Source organism: Oncorhynchus clarkii, chromosome 2 (genome assembly GCF_045791955.1).
Source record: "Oncorhynchus clarkii lewisi isolate Uvic-CL-2024 chromosome 2, UVic_Ocla_1.0, whole genome shotgun sequence".
NCBI lineage: Eukaryota > Metazoa > Chordata > Actinopteri > Salmoniformes > Salmonidae > Oncorhynchus > Oncorhynchus clarkii.
Window position 1 is genome coordinate 742,848 of NC_092148.1, and position 17,578 is coordinate 760,425.

The 17,578-nt window shown below is 44.8% G+C and overlaps 1 protein-coding gene across 1 annotated transcript in view; it reads left to right on the forward strand.

Annotated features, from left to right (window-relative positions):
- Positions 1 to 521: 521 nt before the first annotated feature.
- Positions 522 to 17,578, forward strand: part of LOC139378678 (autotaxin-like) — a 39,773-nt gene continuing 22,716 nt past the window's right edge. The window contains exons 1-9 of the mRNA XM_071121080.1: positions 522 to 740; positions 965 to 1,070; positions 5,391 to 5,546; positions 7,526 to 7,651; positions 9,377 to 9,437; positions 9,563 to 9,660; positions 9,985 to 10,064; positions 10,192 to 10,311; positions 12,837 to 12,892. Coding sequence (XP_070977181.1) covers positions 711 to 740; positions 965 to 1,070; positions 5,391 to 5,546; positions 7,526 to 7,651; positions 9,377 to 9,437; positions 9,563 to 9,660; positions 9,985 to 10,064; positions 10,192 to 10,311; positions 12,837 to 12,892 — 833 coding nt within the window. The 5' untranslated portion in view covers positions 522 to 710. The remainder of the gene's footprint in view (positions 741 to 964; positions 1,071 to 5,390; positions 5,547 to 7,525; positions 7,652 to 9,376; positions 9,438 to 9,562; positions 9,661 to 9,984; positions 10,065 to 10,191; positions 10,312 to 12,836; positions 12,893 to 17,578) is intronic.

Below are 17,578 nucleotides of genomic sequence, written 5' to 3' on the forward strand. Positions count from 1 at the left end.
AAATCACTCCAGGGTTAGTTTGGGTATAACTTGTTCCAGGGTTAGTTTGGGTATAACTTGTTCCAGGGTTAGTTAGGGTATAAATCACTCCAGTCTAGAGCAGACTAGGAGCAGGCATCACTCGGCAGAGAATCATGGTTCTTTGGAAATTGGTTCTGTAAGGCTTTATGATCCATGCAAATGCGTCGTGTGCGTCCGCATGTGTTCCTTTCCGTTTACAATGAGAACTTATGTTTTGCGAATAGGCGCCCATGACTATTATGCGTTTATTACTGGTTGTCAGATGTTTTCAGGGCTTTCAGCAAGGAAGTTTTACTCTCCTTTTGTTTTCTAAATAATTTGCAGTACAAGGGGATGATGATGATCATTTCAAAGTGGCGACCGATTTGAAAAGTATCAAAGGGCATTGTTATGCATTCACCGGGGTGGTCTCTCCTTGCATTCATTGTTTAGTATCCTACCGCGCACTGCGCGCAGTAAAATGAAACGGCAGCATAAGCACTTTTCCTTGATTTAGTGGATTGAGAGCTGGAAGGAAGCTCCCTTTGGCACCGTGAACAGGTGTTCATCTGAAATCACAAAACTTGGCCACCACACCGTTCTTGCGCTCAGTCTTAGTGATAGTCGGGGTGCAGTCAGGACGCACCGTAACGAACCGAACAGGGACCACTGCGATAAACACATGAATTCTGTAGGACGGACCTGACATAATGGGGAAATATAAGATATCATTTAAACAGGTATGATGGAAATGACCAAACATGGTTTAGAAAACTCTGTGATATTACAATGTAGGATGTTCAAGAGAGAATACCTGGGTTATGATGGATTGTTCTGGCATGCTCCCCGCTATATTTACTGTGGGAGACTTGTCGTTATCGCCTCATATGTTTCACGTTTCATTTTATGTGACAATATTTTGTGGAATTGTATCATTTATCTGTTGTTTCGTTCATTTTCAAAGATGTTCTGTGTCCTCTCCATCGTCTGTGGTTCGGATATCTGCTCGGGATATGTTTATGACCGCCCTGAAAGGTCTGTAGAGGAGGCTGCTTCTTCAAGGACAGACAGTAAGCAAGATTGGACAACTGTTTTGCAATAAATATAGATATTTTGGGGGGACTTCCATCTCTCCCTTTCTCTCTATCTCTCTCTCTCTGACAATAGTTGATGGGTATTATTTTTTGTCTATTACAGTATTGAAATTGTGAATTTAAAAATAAATGTTTGTATAATGACATATTGGGTGTTCTGCACTAACATTGTGCATGGTATACTACAAGCACAGCAGAATCATTGTATCTGTCATTTAGTTACCAAAATAAGCTTTACAGTATGTTTTGAAAAAGCCTTTATGTATTCTGGCTGTAAATGTATATAAAGCCAACTTTCCTTTTGCCATTTTAAACAAGTCAGACAGAAAACTGTCTTTGATTCCAGAGGCATTAAACTAAATCTTAAACTGACTTCGGGACAAAGTAATCAATCACTCAACAGCCTGTAGACTTAACATGGAATCCACATTTACCATCTAGATGATCTTTAAACATGACATATATACATTATACGGAACTCGCTATGTTCCCTGAGGTATCCGTAGCGATGGAATTTCAAAATGCAGTTTATTTGCACATCGTTTTCTATCAGATCTGTCTGCCAGTGTACACAGAACTAATAAGCAAAGAGCGTTTAAGTGTAACAAACGATTACTGTTGTCCTTTTCGCTAGTGATTGGCCTGTTCGTGTATATTTGGGGTTTGTTTGCTCGGCTCTACCTTGTGTCAATATCAAGGGAGCTTTTCAGACGTTTCTGCTCCACATATTCTGACCTGGTCTGCATGTAAAAACTCAGAGGTTTGAAATATACTGTCGGGAAACTTGTCAAAGATCCCACTGCACAGCTGTGAAAGGACATTGTATTCTTTCCTTCACAGGTAGTTTGTTTCCTTTCATCCAGTTCATTCACTGTGTCTGGGATGGGTTTGACATCGAGTAAATGACTAGTTATATGCCTCATACAGCTATTCCTGTGCAGTAAACTGAGTTTGAATCTTCACAGAATTCGTCCACGTGCTTCTCCTGGCGTTGCCCAGGTTTTTCCTGCTGTGGGTTTGTTCCTGAATCCACAAGGAACATCTTATTGTGTACTGTATGTTACACTGGCTTGGTCCCCTCTGTTCCTCTCCCCAACCTCAGGGAAGACTTCCTCTCCCCAACCTCAGGGGAAACTTCCTCTCCCCAACTTCAGGGAAGAGTTACTCTCCCCAACCTCAGGGAATACTTCCTCTCCCCAACCTCAGGGGAAACTTCCTCTCCCCAACTTCAGGGAAGAGTTACTCTCCCCAACCTCAGGGAATACCTCCTCTCCCCAACCTCAGAGGGAAGAGTTACTCTCCCCAACCTCAGGGAAGTGTTCCTCCCCCCAACCCCAGGGAGGTGTTCCTCCCCCCAACCTTAGGGAGGTGTTCCTCTCCCCAACCGCAGGGAAGACTTCCTCTCCCCAACCTCAGGGAAGACTTCCTCTCCCCAACCTCAGGGAAGACTTCCTCTCCCCAACCTCAGGGAAGACTTCCTCTCCCCAACCCCAGGGAAGACTCCTCTCCCCAATCTCAGGGAAGACTTCCTCTCCCCAACCTCAGGGACGACTTCCTCTCCCCAACCTCAGGGACGACTTCCTCTCCCCAACCTCAGGGACGACTTCCTCTCCCCAACCTCAGGGAAGACTTCCTCTCCCCAACCTCAGGGAAGACTTCCTCTCCCCAACCTCAGGGAAGACTTCCTCTCCCCAACCTCAGGGAAGACTCCTCTCCCCAATCTCAGGGAAGACTTCCTCTCCCCAACCTCAGGGACGACTTCCTCTCCCCAACCTCAGGGACGACTTCCTCTCCCCAACCTCAGGGAAGACTTCCTCTCCCCAACCTCAGGGAATACTTCCTCTGCCCAACCTCAGGGAAGACTTCCTCTCCCCAACCTCAGGGAATACTTCCTCTGCCCAACCTCAGGGAAGACTTCCTCTCCCCAACCGCAGGGAAGTGTTCCTCTCCCCAACCTCAGGGAAGTGTTCCTCTCCCCAACCTCAGGGAAGACTTCCTCTCCCCAACCTCAGGGAAGTGTTCCTCTCCCCAACCTCAGGGAGGTGTCCCTCTCCCCAACCTCAGGGAAGACTTCCTCTCCCCAACCTCAGGGAAGTGTTCCTCTCCCCAACCTCAGGGAGGTGTTTCTCTCCCCAACCTCAGGGAGGTGTTCCTCTCCCCAACTTCAAGGAAGAGTTACTCTCCCCAACCTCTGGGAATACTTCCTCTCCCCAACCTCAGGGAAGACTTCCTCTCCCCAACCTCAGGGAGGTGTTCCTCTCCCCAACCTCAAGGAGGTGTTCCTCTCCCCAACCTCAGGGAAGTGTTCCTCTCCCCAACCTCAGGGAAGTGTTCCTCTCCCCAACCTCAGGGAAGTGTTCCTCTCCCCAACCTCAGGGAAGTGTTCCTCTCCCCAACCTCAAGGAGGTGTTCCTCTCCCCAACCTCAGAGAGGTGTTCCTCTCCCCAACCTCAGGGAGGTGTTCCTCTCCCCAACCTCAGGGAGGTGTTCCTCTCCCCAACCTCAGGGAAGTGTTCCTCTCCCCAACCTCAGGGAAGTGTTCCTCTCCCCAACCTCAGGGAAGTGTTCCTCTCCCCAACCTCAGGGAGGTGTTCCTCTCCCCAACCTCAGGGAAGTGTTCCTCTCCCCAACCTCAGGGAGGTGTTCCTCTCCCCAACCTCAGGGCAGTGTTCCTCTCCCCAACCTCAGGGAGGTGTTCCTCTCCCCAACCTCAGGGAGGTGTTCCTCTCCCCAACCTCAGGGAGGTGTTCCTCTCCACAACCTCAGGGAAGTGTTCCTCTCCCCAACCTCAGGGAAGTGTTGAGTAGTAGAGACATTTTTAAAACCCAAATAGAACTGTCTTACTAGCAGCTGTGGATCCATAGTGACTGAATCCATGCTCTATTTTCAATAGTGAAACAGAGCATGGATTCAGAGTATACTCCAAGCTTCTCTTGCAATACTCTCTCATAAAAAAAGGTGCTACCTAGTTTTCTCAGAGTATATCTCCAGTAGATGTTAACGGTTGTCTCTCTCTCTCTCTCCCTGACAGCTCCCTCAGTAGATATAAACGGTTGTCTCTCTCTCTCTTTCTGACAGCTCCCTCAGTAGATATTAACGGTTGTCTCTCTCTCTCTCCCTGCCAGCTCCCTCAGTAGATATTAACGGTTGTCTCTCTCTCTCTCCCTGACAGCTTCCTCAGTAGATATTAACGGTTGTCTCTCTCTCTCTCCCTGACAGCTCCCTCAGTAGATATTAACGGTTGTCTCTCTCTCTCCCTGACAGCTCCCTCAGTAGATATTAACAGCTGTCTCTCTCTCTCTCTCTCTCTCTCTCTCTCCCTGACAGCTCCCTCAGTAGATATTAACGGTCTCTCTCTCTCTCTCTCTCTCTCTCTCTCTCTTTCTCCCTGACAGCTCCCTAGGTAGATATTAACGGTTATCTCTCTCTCCCTAACAGCTCACTCAGTAGATATTAATGGTTGTCTCTCTCTCTCTGCCAGCTCCCTCAGTAGATATTAATGGTTGTCTCTCTCTCTCTCCCTGACAGCTCCCTCAGTAGATATTAATGGTTCTCTCTCTCTCTCTCTGACAGCTCCCTCAGTAGATATTAACGGTTGTCTCTCTCTCTCTCTCTCTCCCTGACAGCTCCCCCAGTAGATATTAACGGTTGTCTCTCTCTCTCTCTCTCCCTGACAGCTCCCTCAGTAGATATTAACGGTTGTCTCTCTCTCTCCCTGCCAGCTCCCTCAGTAGATATTAACGGTTGTCTCTCTCTCTCTCTCTCCCTCTCTCTCTCTCCCTGCCAGCTCCCGCAGTAGATATTAACGGTTGTCTCTCTCTCCCTCAGTAGATATTAACGGTTGTCGCTCTCTCCCTGCCAGCTCCCTCAGTAGATATTAACGGTTGTCTCTCTATCTCTGACAGCTCCCTCAGTAGATATTAATGGTTCTCTCTCTCTCTCTCTCTCTCTCTCTCTCTCCCTGACAGCTCCCTCAGTAGATATTAACGGTTGTCTCTCTATCCCTGACAGCTCCCTAGGTAGATATTAATGGTTGTCTCTCTCTCTCTCCCTGCCAGCTCCCTCAGTAGATATTAACGGTTGTCTCTCTCTCTCTCTCTCTCTCTCTCCCCCTGCCAGCTCCCTCAGTAGATATTAACGGTTGTCTCTCTCTCTCTCTCTCTCTTTCTCTCTCTCTCTCTCTCTCTCTCTCTCTCCCTTTCATCTCCCTCAGTAGTTGTTAATGGTTGACTCTCTCTCTCTCTCCCTTTCATCTCCCTCAGTAGTTGTTAATGGTTGTCTCTCTCTCTCTGCCAGCTCCTTCAGACTCCCCGTGGATCAGCACGTCAGGATCCTGCAAGAACAGATGCTTTGAATTGGACGAGGCTGAACCTCCCAACTGCCGCTGTGACAACTTATGTAAAACCTATAACAGCTGCTGCCAGGATTTTGATGAGCACTGCTTGAGAACAGGTAAGCCTGAAGCCTGCCAGCCTGTCTGTCTGGGTTGGTGGTCCCCCCCTGCTCCCTTTCATGTTCCCTCAACATGGTGGTCTTACATCTCAGTTCAACCCCTCTTCCCCAGTCCAAGTTGTACATGTTCCAGAATGTTCAGTACGTTGTATTGCATCAATGTAGGGTTCAAAATGAACACACGCTTTACTTACTGACCATCACCATCTCTGTCAGTTTCTACCTCATGTACAGTGCCTTGCGAAAGTATTCGGCCCCCTTGAACTTTGCGAGCTTTTGCCACATTTCAGGCTTCAAACATAAAGATATAAAACTGTATTTTTTTGTGTCGAATCAACAACAAGTGGGACACAATCATGAAGTGGAACGACATTTATTGGATATTTCAAACTTTTTTAACAAATCAAAAACTGAAAAATTGAGCGTGCAAAATTATTCAGCCCCTTTACTTTCAGTGCAGCAAACTCTCTCCAGAAGTTCAGTGAGGATCTCTGAATGATCCAATGTTGACCTAAATGACTAATGATGATAAATACAATCCACCTGTGTGTAATCAAGTCTCCGTATAAATGCACCTGCACTGTGATAGTCTCAGAGGTCCGTTAAAAGCGCAGAGAGCATCATGAAGAACAAGGAACACACCAGGCAGGTCCGAGATACTGTTGTGAAGAAGTTTAAAGACGGATTTGGATACAAAAATATTTCCCAAGCTTTAAACATCCCAGGGAGCACTGTGCAAACGATAATATTGAAATGGAAGGAGTATCAGACCACTGCAAATCTACCAAGACCTGGCCGTCCCTCTAAACTTTCAGCTCATACAAGGAGAAGACTGATCAGAGATGCAGCCAAGAGGCCCATGATCACTCTGGATGAACTGCAGAGATCTACAGCTGAGGTGGGAGACTCTGTCCATAGGACAACAATCAGTCGTATATTGCACAAATCTGGCCTTTATGGAAGAGTGGCAAGAAGAAAGCCATTTCTTAAAGATATCCATAAAAAGTGTCGTTTAAAGTTTGCCACAAGCCACCTGGGAGACACACCAAACATGTGGAAGAAGGTGCTCTGGTCAGATGAAACCAAAATTGAACTTTTTGGCAACAATGCAAAACGTTATGTTTGGCGTAAAAGCAACACAGCTGAACACACCATCCCCACTGTCAAACATGGTGGTGGCAGCATCATGGTTTGGGCCTGCATTTCTTCAGCAGAGACAGGGAAGATGGTTAAAATTGATGGGAAGATGGATGGAGCCAAATACAGGACCATTTTGGAAGAAAACCTGATGGAGTCTGCAAAAGACCTGAGACTGGGACGGAGATTTGTCTTCCAACAAGACAATGATCCAAAACATAAAGCAAAATCTACAATGGAATGGTTAAAAAATAAACATATCCAGGTGTTAGAATGGCCAAGTCAAAGTCCAGACCTGAATCCAATCGAGAATCTGTGGAAATAACTGAAAACTGCTGTTCACAAATGCTCTCCATCCAACCTCACTGAGCTCGAGCTGTTTTGCAAGGAGGAATGGGAAAAAATGTCAGTCTCTCGATGTGCAAAACTGATAGAGACATACCCCAAGCGACTTACAGCTGTAATCGCAGCAAAAGGTGGCGCTACAAAGTATTAACTTAAGGGGGCTGAATAATTTTGCACGCCCAATTTTTCAGTTTTTGATTTGTTAGAAAAGTTTGAAATATCCAATAAATGTCGTTCCACTTCATGATTGTGTCCCACTTGTTGTTGATTCTTCACAAAAAAATACAGTTTTATATCTTTATGTTTGAAGCCTGAAATGTGGCAAAAGGTCGCAAAGTTCAAGGGGGCTGAATACTTTCGCAAGGCACTGTATATGACCTTATGATGACTTGACTCATTGTTGAATGGGACACCCTGATGCAGTTCTAATGGGTTGTTGTTACCTATGTAACATCCTCTCTCATTAATTGATTGAATAAATGATTGATTGTGTCCAGAGGGAGGGTTTGAGTGCAGTAAGGAGCGCTGTGGAGAGACCAGGAAGGACCAGCATGCCTGTCACTGTTCTGAGGACTGTCTGGCCAAAGGAGACTGCTGTACCAACTACAAAACACTCTGTAAAGGTTAGACACTGATACTAGATGTCTCTCACCCTGATACTAGTGCTGCGTGTGCTTTAGCCAACCCTTCTGACTGTTGTTGTCATGACATACACTATCGGTCCAAAGCTTTACAACACCTACTCATTCAAGGGTTTTTCTTTATTTTTACTATTTTCTACATTGTTGAATAATAGTGAAGACATAAAAACTATGAAATAACACATATGGAATCATGTAGTAACCCAAAAAGTGTTAAACAAATCAAAATATATTTTATATTTGAGATTCTTCAAATAGCCACCCTTTGCCTTGATGACAACTTTGCACACTCTTGGCATTCTCTCAACCAGCTTCATGAGGTAGTCACCTGGAATGCATTTCAATGAACCTCATTTCAATAACCTCAACCAAGTTAATTTGTGGAATTTATTTAATTCTTAATGCGTTTCAACCAATCAGTTGTGTTGTGACAAAGTAGAGGTGGTATACAGAAGATAGCCTTATTTGGTAAACAACCAAGTCCATATTATGGCAAGAACAGCTCAAATAAGCAAAGAGAAACTACAGACCATCATTACTTTAAGACATGAAGGTCAGTCAATTTCAAGAACTTTGAAAGTTTCTTCAAGTGCAGTCGCAAAAACCATCAAGCGCTATGATGAAACTGGCTCTCATGAGGACCGCCACAGGAAAGGAAGACCCAGAGTTACCTCTGCTGCTGAGGATTATAAGTTCATTAGAGTTACCAGCCTCAGAAATTGCAGCCCAAATAAATGCTTCACAGAGTTCAAGTAACAGACACATCTCAACATCAGCTGTTCAGAGACTCAGGCCTTCGTGGTCGAATTGCTGCAAAGAAACCATTACTAAAGGACACCGATAAGAAGAAGAGACTTGCTTGGGCCAAGAAACACGAGCATTGGACATTAGATCAGTGGAAATCTGTCCTTTGGTCTGATGAGTCCAAATTGGAGATTTTTGGCTCCAACCACTGTGTCATTATGAGACGCAGAGTAGGTGAACGGATGATCTCTGCATGTGTATTTCCCACCGTAAAGCATGGAGGAGGAGGTGTTATGGTGTGGGGGTGCATTGCCGGTGACAATGTCTGTGATTTATTTAGAATTCAAGGCACATTTAACCAGCATGGCTATCACAGCATTCTGCAGCGATACGCCATCCCATCTGGTTTGGGCTTAGTGGGACTACCAATTGTTTTTCAACAGGACAATGACTCAACACACCTCCAGGCTGTATAAGGGCTATTTGAGCAAGAAGGGGGAGGATGGAGTGCTGCATCAGATGACCTGGCCTCCACAATCACCTGACCTCAACCAAATTGAGATGGTTTGAGATGAGTCGGACCGCAGAGTGAAGGAAATAGCAGCAAACAAGTGCTCAGCATATGTGGGAACTCCTTCAAGACTGTTGGAAAAGCATTCCAGGTGAAGCTGGTTGAGAGAATTCCAAGAGTGTGCAAAGCTATCATCAAGGCAAAGGGTGGCTATTTGAAGAATCTCAAATCTAAAATATATTTTGATTTGTTTAACACTTTTTTGGTTACTACATGATTCCATATGTGTTATTACTATTACTCTATAATGTAGAAAATAGCAAAAATAAAGAAAAACCCTTGGTGTTCTAAATCTTTTGACTGGTCATGTACCTCTCTGACTGTATCCTATATAGTGGTAGTGGAAAGTTATATTGAACCCTCATATTAACTCTTAACTCTTTCTTTGTAAGGGGACACTACTTGGTTGCAGGATGACTGTGAAGACATTAGAACCCATGAATGTCCGGCTGGGTAAGAGATCCCATTTACACACTTCAGACCTTTTTTATAAAAAACATTTTTTGTTTAACCTTTCAAAACTTTAAAAAAAAACCCGTAAGAACATCAGAGATAGTCTCATGATCTTTTGTCCCCAGGTTTGTCCGTCCCCCTCTCATCATGGTGTCAGTGGATGGGTTCAGAGCCTCCTACATGAAGAGAGGAAGCACAGTGATCCCCAATATCGAGAAACTTAGTAAGATATTATGAATCATCCATAACAAGGCTTCATTTGAGAGGGGCTACTTTATTCACTTTATTAAACTAGGCAAGTCAGTTAAGAACTAATTCTTATTTACAATGAAGGCCTACCCCGGCCAAACCCTAACCCGGACGACGCTGGGCCAATTGTGTGCCGCCTTATGGGACTCTCAATCACGGCTGGTTGTGATACAGCCTGGAATCGAACCAGGATGTCTGTAGTGACGCCTATAGCACTGAGATGCAGTGTCTTAGACCGCTGTGCCACTCGGGAGCCCGTACCATTGCATCATATCTGTTTGTGCCTTTTTACCTCTAGGAGCCTGTGGTACCCATGCTCCTTACATGAGACCCGTGTACCCCACGAAAACGTTCCCCAATCTCTATACTCTTGCAACGGTACGTACTGGTCAATCATCCTTTTTCTTCCTCCTTGCTGAACTCAGCTGAACATTTTAGCTTCAGTTTTGCCGTAATGTAACATCCAGCCTCAACGGGTTAACACCTCCGTCCTGACCTCCTGTAGGGCCTGTACCCTGAGTCCCATGGCATCGTTGGCAACTCCATGCATGACCCTGTGTTTGATGCCAACTTTAACCTGCGGGGTCGAGAGAAGCTGAATCACCGTTGGTGGGGAGGACAGCCGGTGAGGCCCGACTCTCTCTGTTCTGTTCTGTGGTTCAGTCATACAGCGCCTTCACAAAGGATTCACACCCCGTGACTTGTTACACATTTCCTTGTGTTACAGCCTGAATTTAAAATGGATTCCATTGAGATTGAGTTTCACTGCTCTTCCACACAATACCCCATAATGTCAAAGTGGAATTATATTTTTATAAATGAATTACAAATGGAAAGCTGAAAGGTCTTGAGTCAATTAGTATTGAACCCCTTTGTTATGGCATAAATTACTTAACAAGTCACATAATAAGTTGCATGGACTCACTCTGTGTGCAATAATAGTGTTTAAAATGATTTTTTTGAATGACTGCCTCATCTCTGTACCCCACACATACAATTATCTGTCAGGTCCCTCAGTCGAGCAGATTCAACCACAAAGACCAAGGAGGTTTTCCAATGCCTCACAAAGAAGGGCTCCTATTGGTAGATGGGTAAAGATACAGAAGCAGACATTGAATATCCCTTTGAGAATGGTGAAGTTAGGAATTACACTTTGGATGGGGTATCAACACACTGAGTCACTATGAAGATACAGGCGTCCTTCCTAACTCAGTTGCCAGAGAGGAAGGAAACCGCTCAGGGATTTCACCATGAGGCCAATGGTGACTTTAAAACAGTTACAGAGTTGAATGGCTGTGATAGGAGAAAACTGAGGATGGATCAACAACATTGTAGTTACTCCACAACACTAACCTAATTGACAGAGTGAAAAGAAGGAAGTCTGTTCAGAATAAAAATATTCTAAAACATGCATCCTGTTTGCAACAAGATACTAAAGTAAAAAAATGTGGCAAAGAAATTAACTTTATATCCTGGATACAAAGTGTTATGTTTGGGGCAAATCTAATATACACATTACTGAGTACCAATCTCCATATTTTCAAGCATGGTGGTGGTTGCATCATGTTATGGGTATGCTTGTCATTGGCAAGGATTAGGGAGTTTTTTAGGATAAAAATAAACTGAATAGAGCTGAGCACAGGCAAAATCCTAGAGGAAAACCTTGTTGAGTCTGCTTTCCAATAGACTGGGAGACAAATTCACTTTTCAGCAGGATAGTAACTTAAAACAGAAGGCAAAATATACACTGGAGTTGCTCACCAAGATGACATTGAATGTTCCTGAGTGGCCTAGTTTTGACTCAAATCGGTTTGTAAATCTATGGCAAGACTTGGCAAGAAAATGTCTGTCTAGCAATGATCAACAACCAACTTGACAATGCTTGAATATTCTGCAAATATTGTACAATCCAGGTGTGCAAAGCTTTTAGAAACTTACCCAGAAAGACACACAGCTGTAATCGCTGCCAAATGTGATTCTAACACGTATAGACTCAGGGGTATGAATACTTGTATACATGAGATATATCTGTATTTAATTTTCAATTAATTTTATGAAATGTCTAGAAACCTGTTTTCACTTTGTCATTATGGGATATTGTGTGTAGATTGATGACCACTTTTTAGGCTGTAACAACAGAATGTGGAATACGTTAAGGGGTATGAATATTTTCTAAAGGCACTGTAAGTCACTCTAGAAGCCCCCATCCCATTCTAGAAGCTCCCATCCCATTCTAGAAGCCCCCATCCCATTCTAGAAGCCCCCATCCCATTCTAGAAGCCCCCATCCCATTCTAGAAGCCCCCATCCCATTCTAGAAGCCCTCCCTCCCATTCTATAGGCCCTCCCTCCCATTCTAGAAGGCCCCATCCCATTCTAGAAGCCCTCCCTCCCATTCTATAGGCCCTCCCTCCCATTCTAGAAGCCCTCCCTCCCATTCTAGAAGCCCTCCCTCCCATTCTAGAAGCCCCATCCCATTCTAGAAGCCTCCCCTCCCATTCTAGAAGCCTCCCCTTCCATTCTAGAAGCCTCCCCTCCCATTCTAGAAGCCCCCCTCAGATTCTAGAAGCACCCCCCTCCCAAACTAGAAGCCCTCCCTCCCATTCTAGAAGGCCTGCATCTGTGTTCTATTTGCACAGTAATGGCCTTACTTACAGATGGCCAGGTTTGCCTCTCTCTCTCTCTCTCTCTCTCTCTCTCTCTCTCTCTCTCTCTCTCTCTCTCTCTCTCTGTCTCTCTCTCTCTCTCTCTCTCTCTCTCTCTCTCTCTCTCTCTCTCTCTCTCTCTCTCTCTCTCTCTCTCTCTCTCTCTCTCTCTCTCTCTCTCTCTCTCTCTCTCTCTCTCTCTCCTTCCATATGAGACTGTTTAACTTGGCTTTGAGTATGAATGTAGTAAAACTAGTGAGTAGTGTTTAAATGTAATAACCGTCCATTTCAAGTTGAGACATTGAATTGGAAATGGCGTCAGCCTTGCAAATGTACTGTAGTGGTTTAAGGTCACAAACGCTTTTGAAGAACCTTTGTTGACGAAAATTTATTTTCCCATTGTCCTTAAAGGTGTTATATGCCATTACATGATAAATTATATTGTCTTATATCACAGTTTTACAGATAATTTACTGTGGTTATATTCACTTTTATTCTTGTCCTAGATCTGGATTACAGCAGTGAAGCAGGGGGTGAAAGCTGGCACTTTCTTCTGGCCTGTGTAAGTCTCTCCCTCTCTCCCCCACACCCTCTCTGTCTGTCTACCTCTCTCGCTCTTTCTGTCTACCTCTGTCTCTCTCTGTCTGTCTACCTCTCTCTCTCTCTCTCTCTCTCTCTGTCTACCTCTCTCTCTCTGTCTACCTCTCTCTCTCTCTGTCTACCTCTCTCTCTCTCTCTCTCTCTCTCTCTCTCTCTGTCTACCTCTCTCTCTCTCTCTCTGTCTACCTCTCTCTCTCTCTCTCTCTCTCTGTCTACCTCTCTCTCTCTCTCTGTCTACCTCTCTCTCTCTGACTACCTCTCTCTCTCACTCTCCCCCTAACCACCACCTCCCCTCTCTCTCTCTCTGTCTACCTCTCTCTCTCTGTCTGTCTACCTCTCTCTCTCTGTCTGACTACCTCTCTCTCTCACTCTCCCCCTAACCACCACCTCCCCTCTCTCTCTCTCTCTCTCTCTCTCTCTCTACACCACATCTGAAAAAAATCTGTTCAAGGCCATTTGTATCATATTCCCCTCTTCTCAATGTAAAGATATGATGTCCCACAAACTTTATCACCTCACAGCTCACAGCCTGTCAATATACTCCTCAGAATTCTCAAGTAGTGCTTAGCGATTAACTGACATTTCGTGAATTTGTTGGGTTATTTAACAACTACTTTGATCAACATCGATTCAATTACTTGAATTCAATTGAGTAAATTTGTTTTGTGAGCTCAACGCGCTGTTTCTCTAGGGAGAAATCAAAATCATTCATGAGAGAAATCAAGAACTATGTGGGATGCTGGGTTGAAGGGAGATGTAGTTTTCATTAAGCAAATATTCAACCTTGTTAATAAGCGCAGAAACGTGGTAAATAACTATATTGACCATAATCCATTGCACCTGTTTTTTCTGGGTCAGGCAGAGAAGATAATTCTCTTTTATGCCTGCTACATTAGGTTAGATACACACAGACCGCATGAGAGATGAATGGACACAACACACCGAGAGAGATAGAGATAACATTAGATGGTCTGTCTGTTTGGTTGCTACTGCCTTAGCAGAGATGAGATGATGACTTTAAGGAATGAAAAATACAAAGTAATATACCAATATTGTACTATTTCATAGTAATTTATTTTTAATTTTTAATTGATGTCTACCCTATGTGGACCTGACGGAGACAATGGAATATTTCAGTGTTTTGGAAATTTAATGTTAACTATTTTTGGCTTTGGAATTTCCATTAAAAAGCTCAATTGTTTTTGTAATTATTTTATAATGCATTTAATGTAAAAAAAAATAATGATATCGAAACTGAAATTTAAAAAGCGTGATATTTTTAAATGGACCTAGAAAAGCATTAGTGGCTCAGCACTACTCTCAAAGACAAAACACTACTCTCAAAGACAGTCTACTCTCAAAGACAGTCTACTCTCAAAGACAAAACACTACTCTCAAAGACAGTCTACTCTCAAAGACAGTCTACTCTCAAAGACAAAGCACTACTCTCAAAGACAAAACACTACTCTCAAAGACAGTCTACTCTCAAAGACAGTCTACTCTCAAAGACAGTCTACTCTCAAAGACAGTCTACTCTCAAAGACAAAACACTACTCTCAAAGACAGTCTACTCTCAAAGACAAAACACTACTCTCAAAGACAGTCTACTCTCAAAGACAAAACACTACTCTCAAAGACAGTCTACTCTCAAAGACAAAACACTACTCTCAACGACAAAACACTACTCTCAAAGACAGTCTACTCTCAAAGACAAAACACTACTCTCAAAGACAGTCTACTCTCAAAGACAAAACACTACTCTCAAAGACAGTCTACTCTCAAAGACAAAACACAACTCTCAAAGACAGTCTACTCTCAAAGACAAAACACAACTCTCAAAGACAGTCTACTCTCAAAGACAAAACACAACTCTCAAAGACAGTCTACTCGCAAAGACAAAACACTACTCTCAAAGACAGTCTACTCTCAAAGACAAAACACTACTCTCAAAGACAGTCTACTCTCAAAGACAAAACACAACTCTCAAAGACAGTCTACTCTCAAAGACAAAACACAACTCTCAAAGACAGTCTACTCTCAAAGACAAAACACTACTCTCAAAGACAAAACACTACTCTCAAAGACAGTCTACTCTCAAAGACAAAACACTACTCTCAAAGACAGTCTACTCTCAAAGACAAAACACTACTCTCAAAGACAGTCTACTCTCAAAGACAAAACAATACTCTCAAAGACAGTCTCCTCTCAAAGACAAAACACAACTCTCAAAGACAGTCTACTCTCAAAGACAAAACACAACTCTCAAACACAGTCTACTCTCAAAGACAAAACACTACTCTCAAAGACAGTCTACTCTCAAAGACAAAACACAACTCTCAAAGACAGTCTACTCTCAAAGACAAAACACAACTCTCAAAGACAGTCTACTCTCAAAGACAAAACACAACAGAAAGTGTTGCTATTATATTGTCATAACACTGTTGTGGATTTCAGTTGGAGATGTCTGGAAACTACATGGACATGTTCTTGTTTAGTTGTACTCTGGCTAACAGAACGCGTTGCAGGCTGCTAAAAAAACACAATGCATCACACATGCATAAGACACAGAGGCCTTTGAGGCAGACTTCAGTTCAGAGGAGTACAGACCTAACTGTTTTGAGAGCAATTTGACTCAAATCGGCCTTTTAACGTAAAACGGGGCGCCTGCATGTGAACTTGGCCAGCTGGGGGGGGGACTCCTTCAAAAGCAGTGACAAAGTGCATTTCAAGGTGCACTTCCTGAGGAGGGGAGGAGGTGGGGGGAGGGGGGGGGGGGGGGGGTGAACCAGGGCACTGAGGAGGAGGAGGGGGGGCGGGGGGCGGGGGGGCCCAGAGCACTGGGGAGGAGGAGGGGGAGGGGGGGGGGGTGAACCAGGGCACTGAGGAGGAGGCGGGGGGGGCCCAGGGCACTGAGGAGGAGGAGGAGGAGGGGGAGGGGGGGGGGGCAGGGCACTGAGGAGGAGGAGGGGGGGGACCAGGGCACTGAGGGGGAGGGGGGCCCAGGGCACTGAGGAGGAGGAGGGGGGGCCCAGGGCACTGAGGAGGTGGAGGGGGGGGCAGGGCACTGAGGAGGGGGAGGGGGGGGCAGGGCACTGAGGAGGGGGAGGGGGGGGGCCCAGGGCACTGGGGAGGGGGGGGGGGGAGAGGGGGGCCAGGGCACTGAGGGGGGGGGGGCCCAGGGCACTGGGGAGGGGGCCAGGGCACTGAGGAGGAGGAGGGGGGGGGGGGCAGGGCACTGAGGAGGAGGAGGAGGGGTCACTTTACAGTACAGTATAAGACTGTATTATTTAACCAATGAGGTCTGGAGATGACGGGGAGTTGTGGTTGTAGCTTTGTGGAGTTTCTGTTAAGACCAACTCCAGGGAGGTCTTAACCAACACCAGAGGGGTTGAGAAGAAGAGAATCCCCCCTGTAGTGATTTAGTGGGATAAGATCTACCCCCTTCCATACCCCCCCCAGCTCCCCCACATGTCAAGCCCCAGTTAGAGAGGCAAACCCTGGGGTTGATGGTTGGCAGCTGTGCCTAGTGGGCTGGAGGATGGAGGTCTGTTTGTGGCCCACAAGATAGGAACAGGAGGGGAGGCTTTGAGGTTCAAAGACATCCAGGGGGGAAGGAGAGGGATGTACCCCAGGACTAAATAGGCCTGTTATGTCTTTAGTGGTTCTAATCTGGTGTATTCTAGGACTATATAGGCCTGTTATAATGTCTGTAGTGGTTCTAATCTGGTGTACCCCAGGACTAAATAGGCCTGTTATAATGTATTTAGTGATTCTAATCTGGTGTACCCCAGGACTATATAGGCCTGTTATGTCTTCAGTGGTTCTAATCTGGTGTACCCCAGGACTATATAGGTCTGTTATAATGTCTGTAGTGGTTCTAATCTGGTGTACCCCAGGACTATATAGGTCTGTTATAATGTCTTTAGTGGTTCTAATCTGGTGTACCCCAGGACTATATAGGCCTGTTATAATGTCTGTAGTGGTTCTAATCTGGTGTACCCCAGGACTATATAGGCCTGTTATAATGTCTGTAGTGGTTCTAATCTGGTGCATGACTATATAGGCCTGTTATAATGTCTGTAGTGGTTCTAATCTGGTGTACCCCAGGACTAAATAGGTCTGTTATAATGTCTGTAGTGGTTCTAATCTGGTGTACCCCAGGACTATATAGGCCTGTTATAATGTCTGTAGTGGTTCTAATCTGGTGTACCCCAGGACTATATAGGCCTGTTATAATGTCTGTAGTGGTTCTAATCTGGTGTACCCCAGGACTATATAGGCCTGTTATAATGTCTGTAGTGGTTCTAATCTGGTGTACCCCAGGACTATATAGGCCTGTTATAATGTCTGTAGTGGTTCTAATCTGGTGTACCCCAGGACTAAATAGGTCTGTTATAATGTCTGTAGTGGTTCTAATCTGGTGTACTCCAGGACTATATAGGCCTGTTATAATGTCTGTAGTGGTTCTAATCTGGTGCAGGACTATATAGGCCTGTTATAATGTCTGTAGTGGTTCTAATCTGGTGTACCCCAGGACTATATAGGCCTGTTATAATGTCTGTAGTGGTTCTAATCTGGTGCATGACTATATAGGCCTGTTATAATGTCTGTAGTGGTTCTAATCTGGTGCATGACTATATAGGCCTGT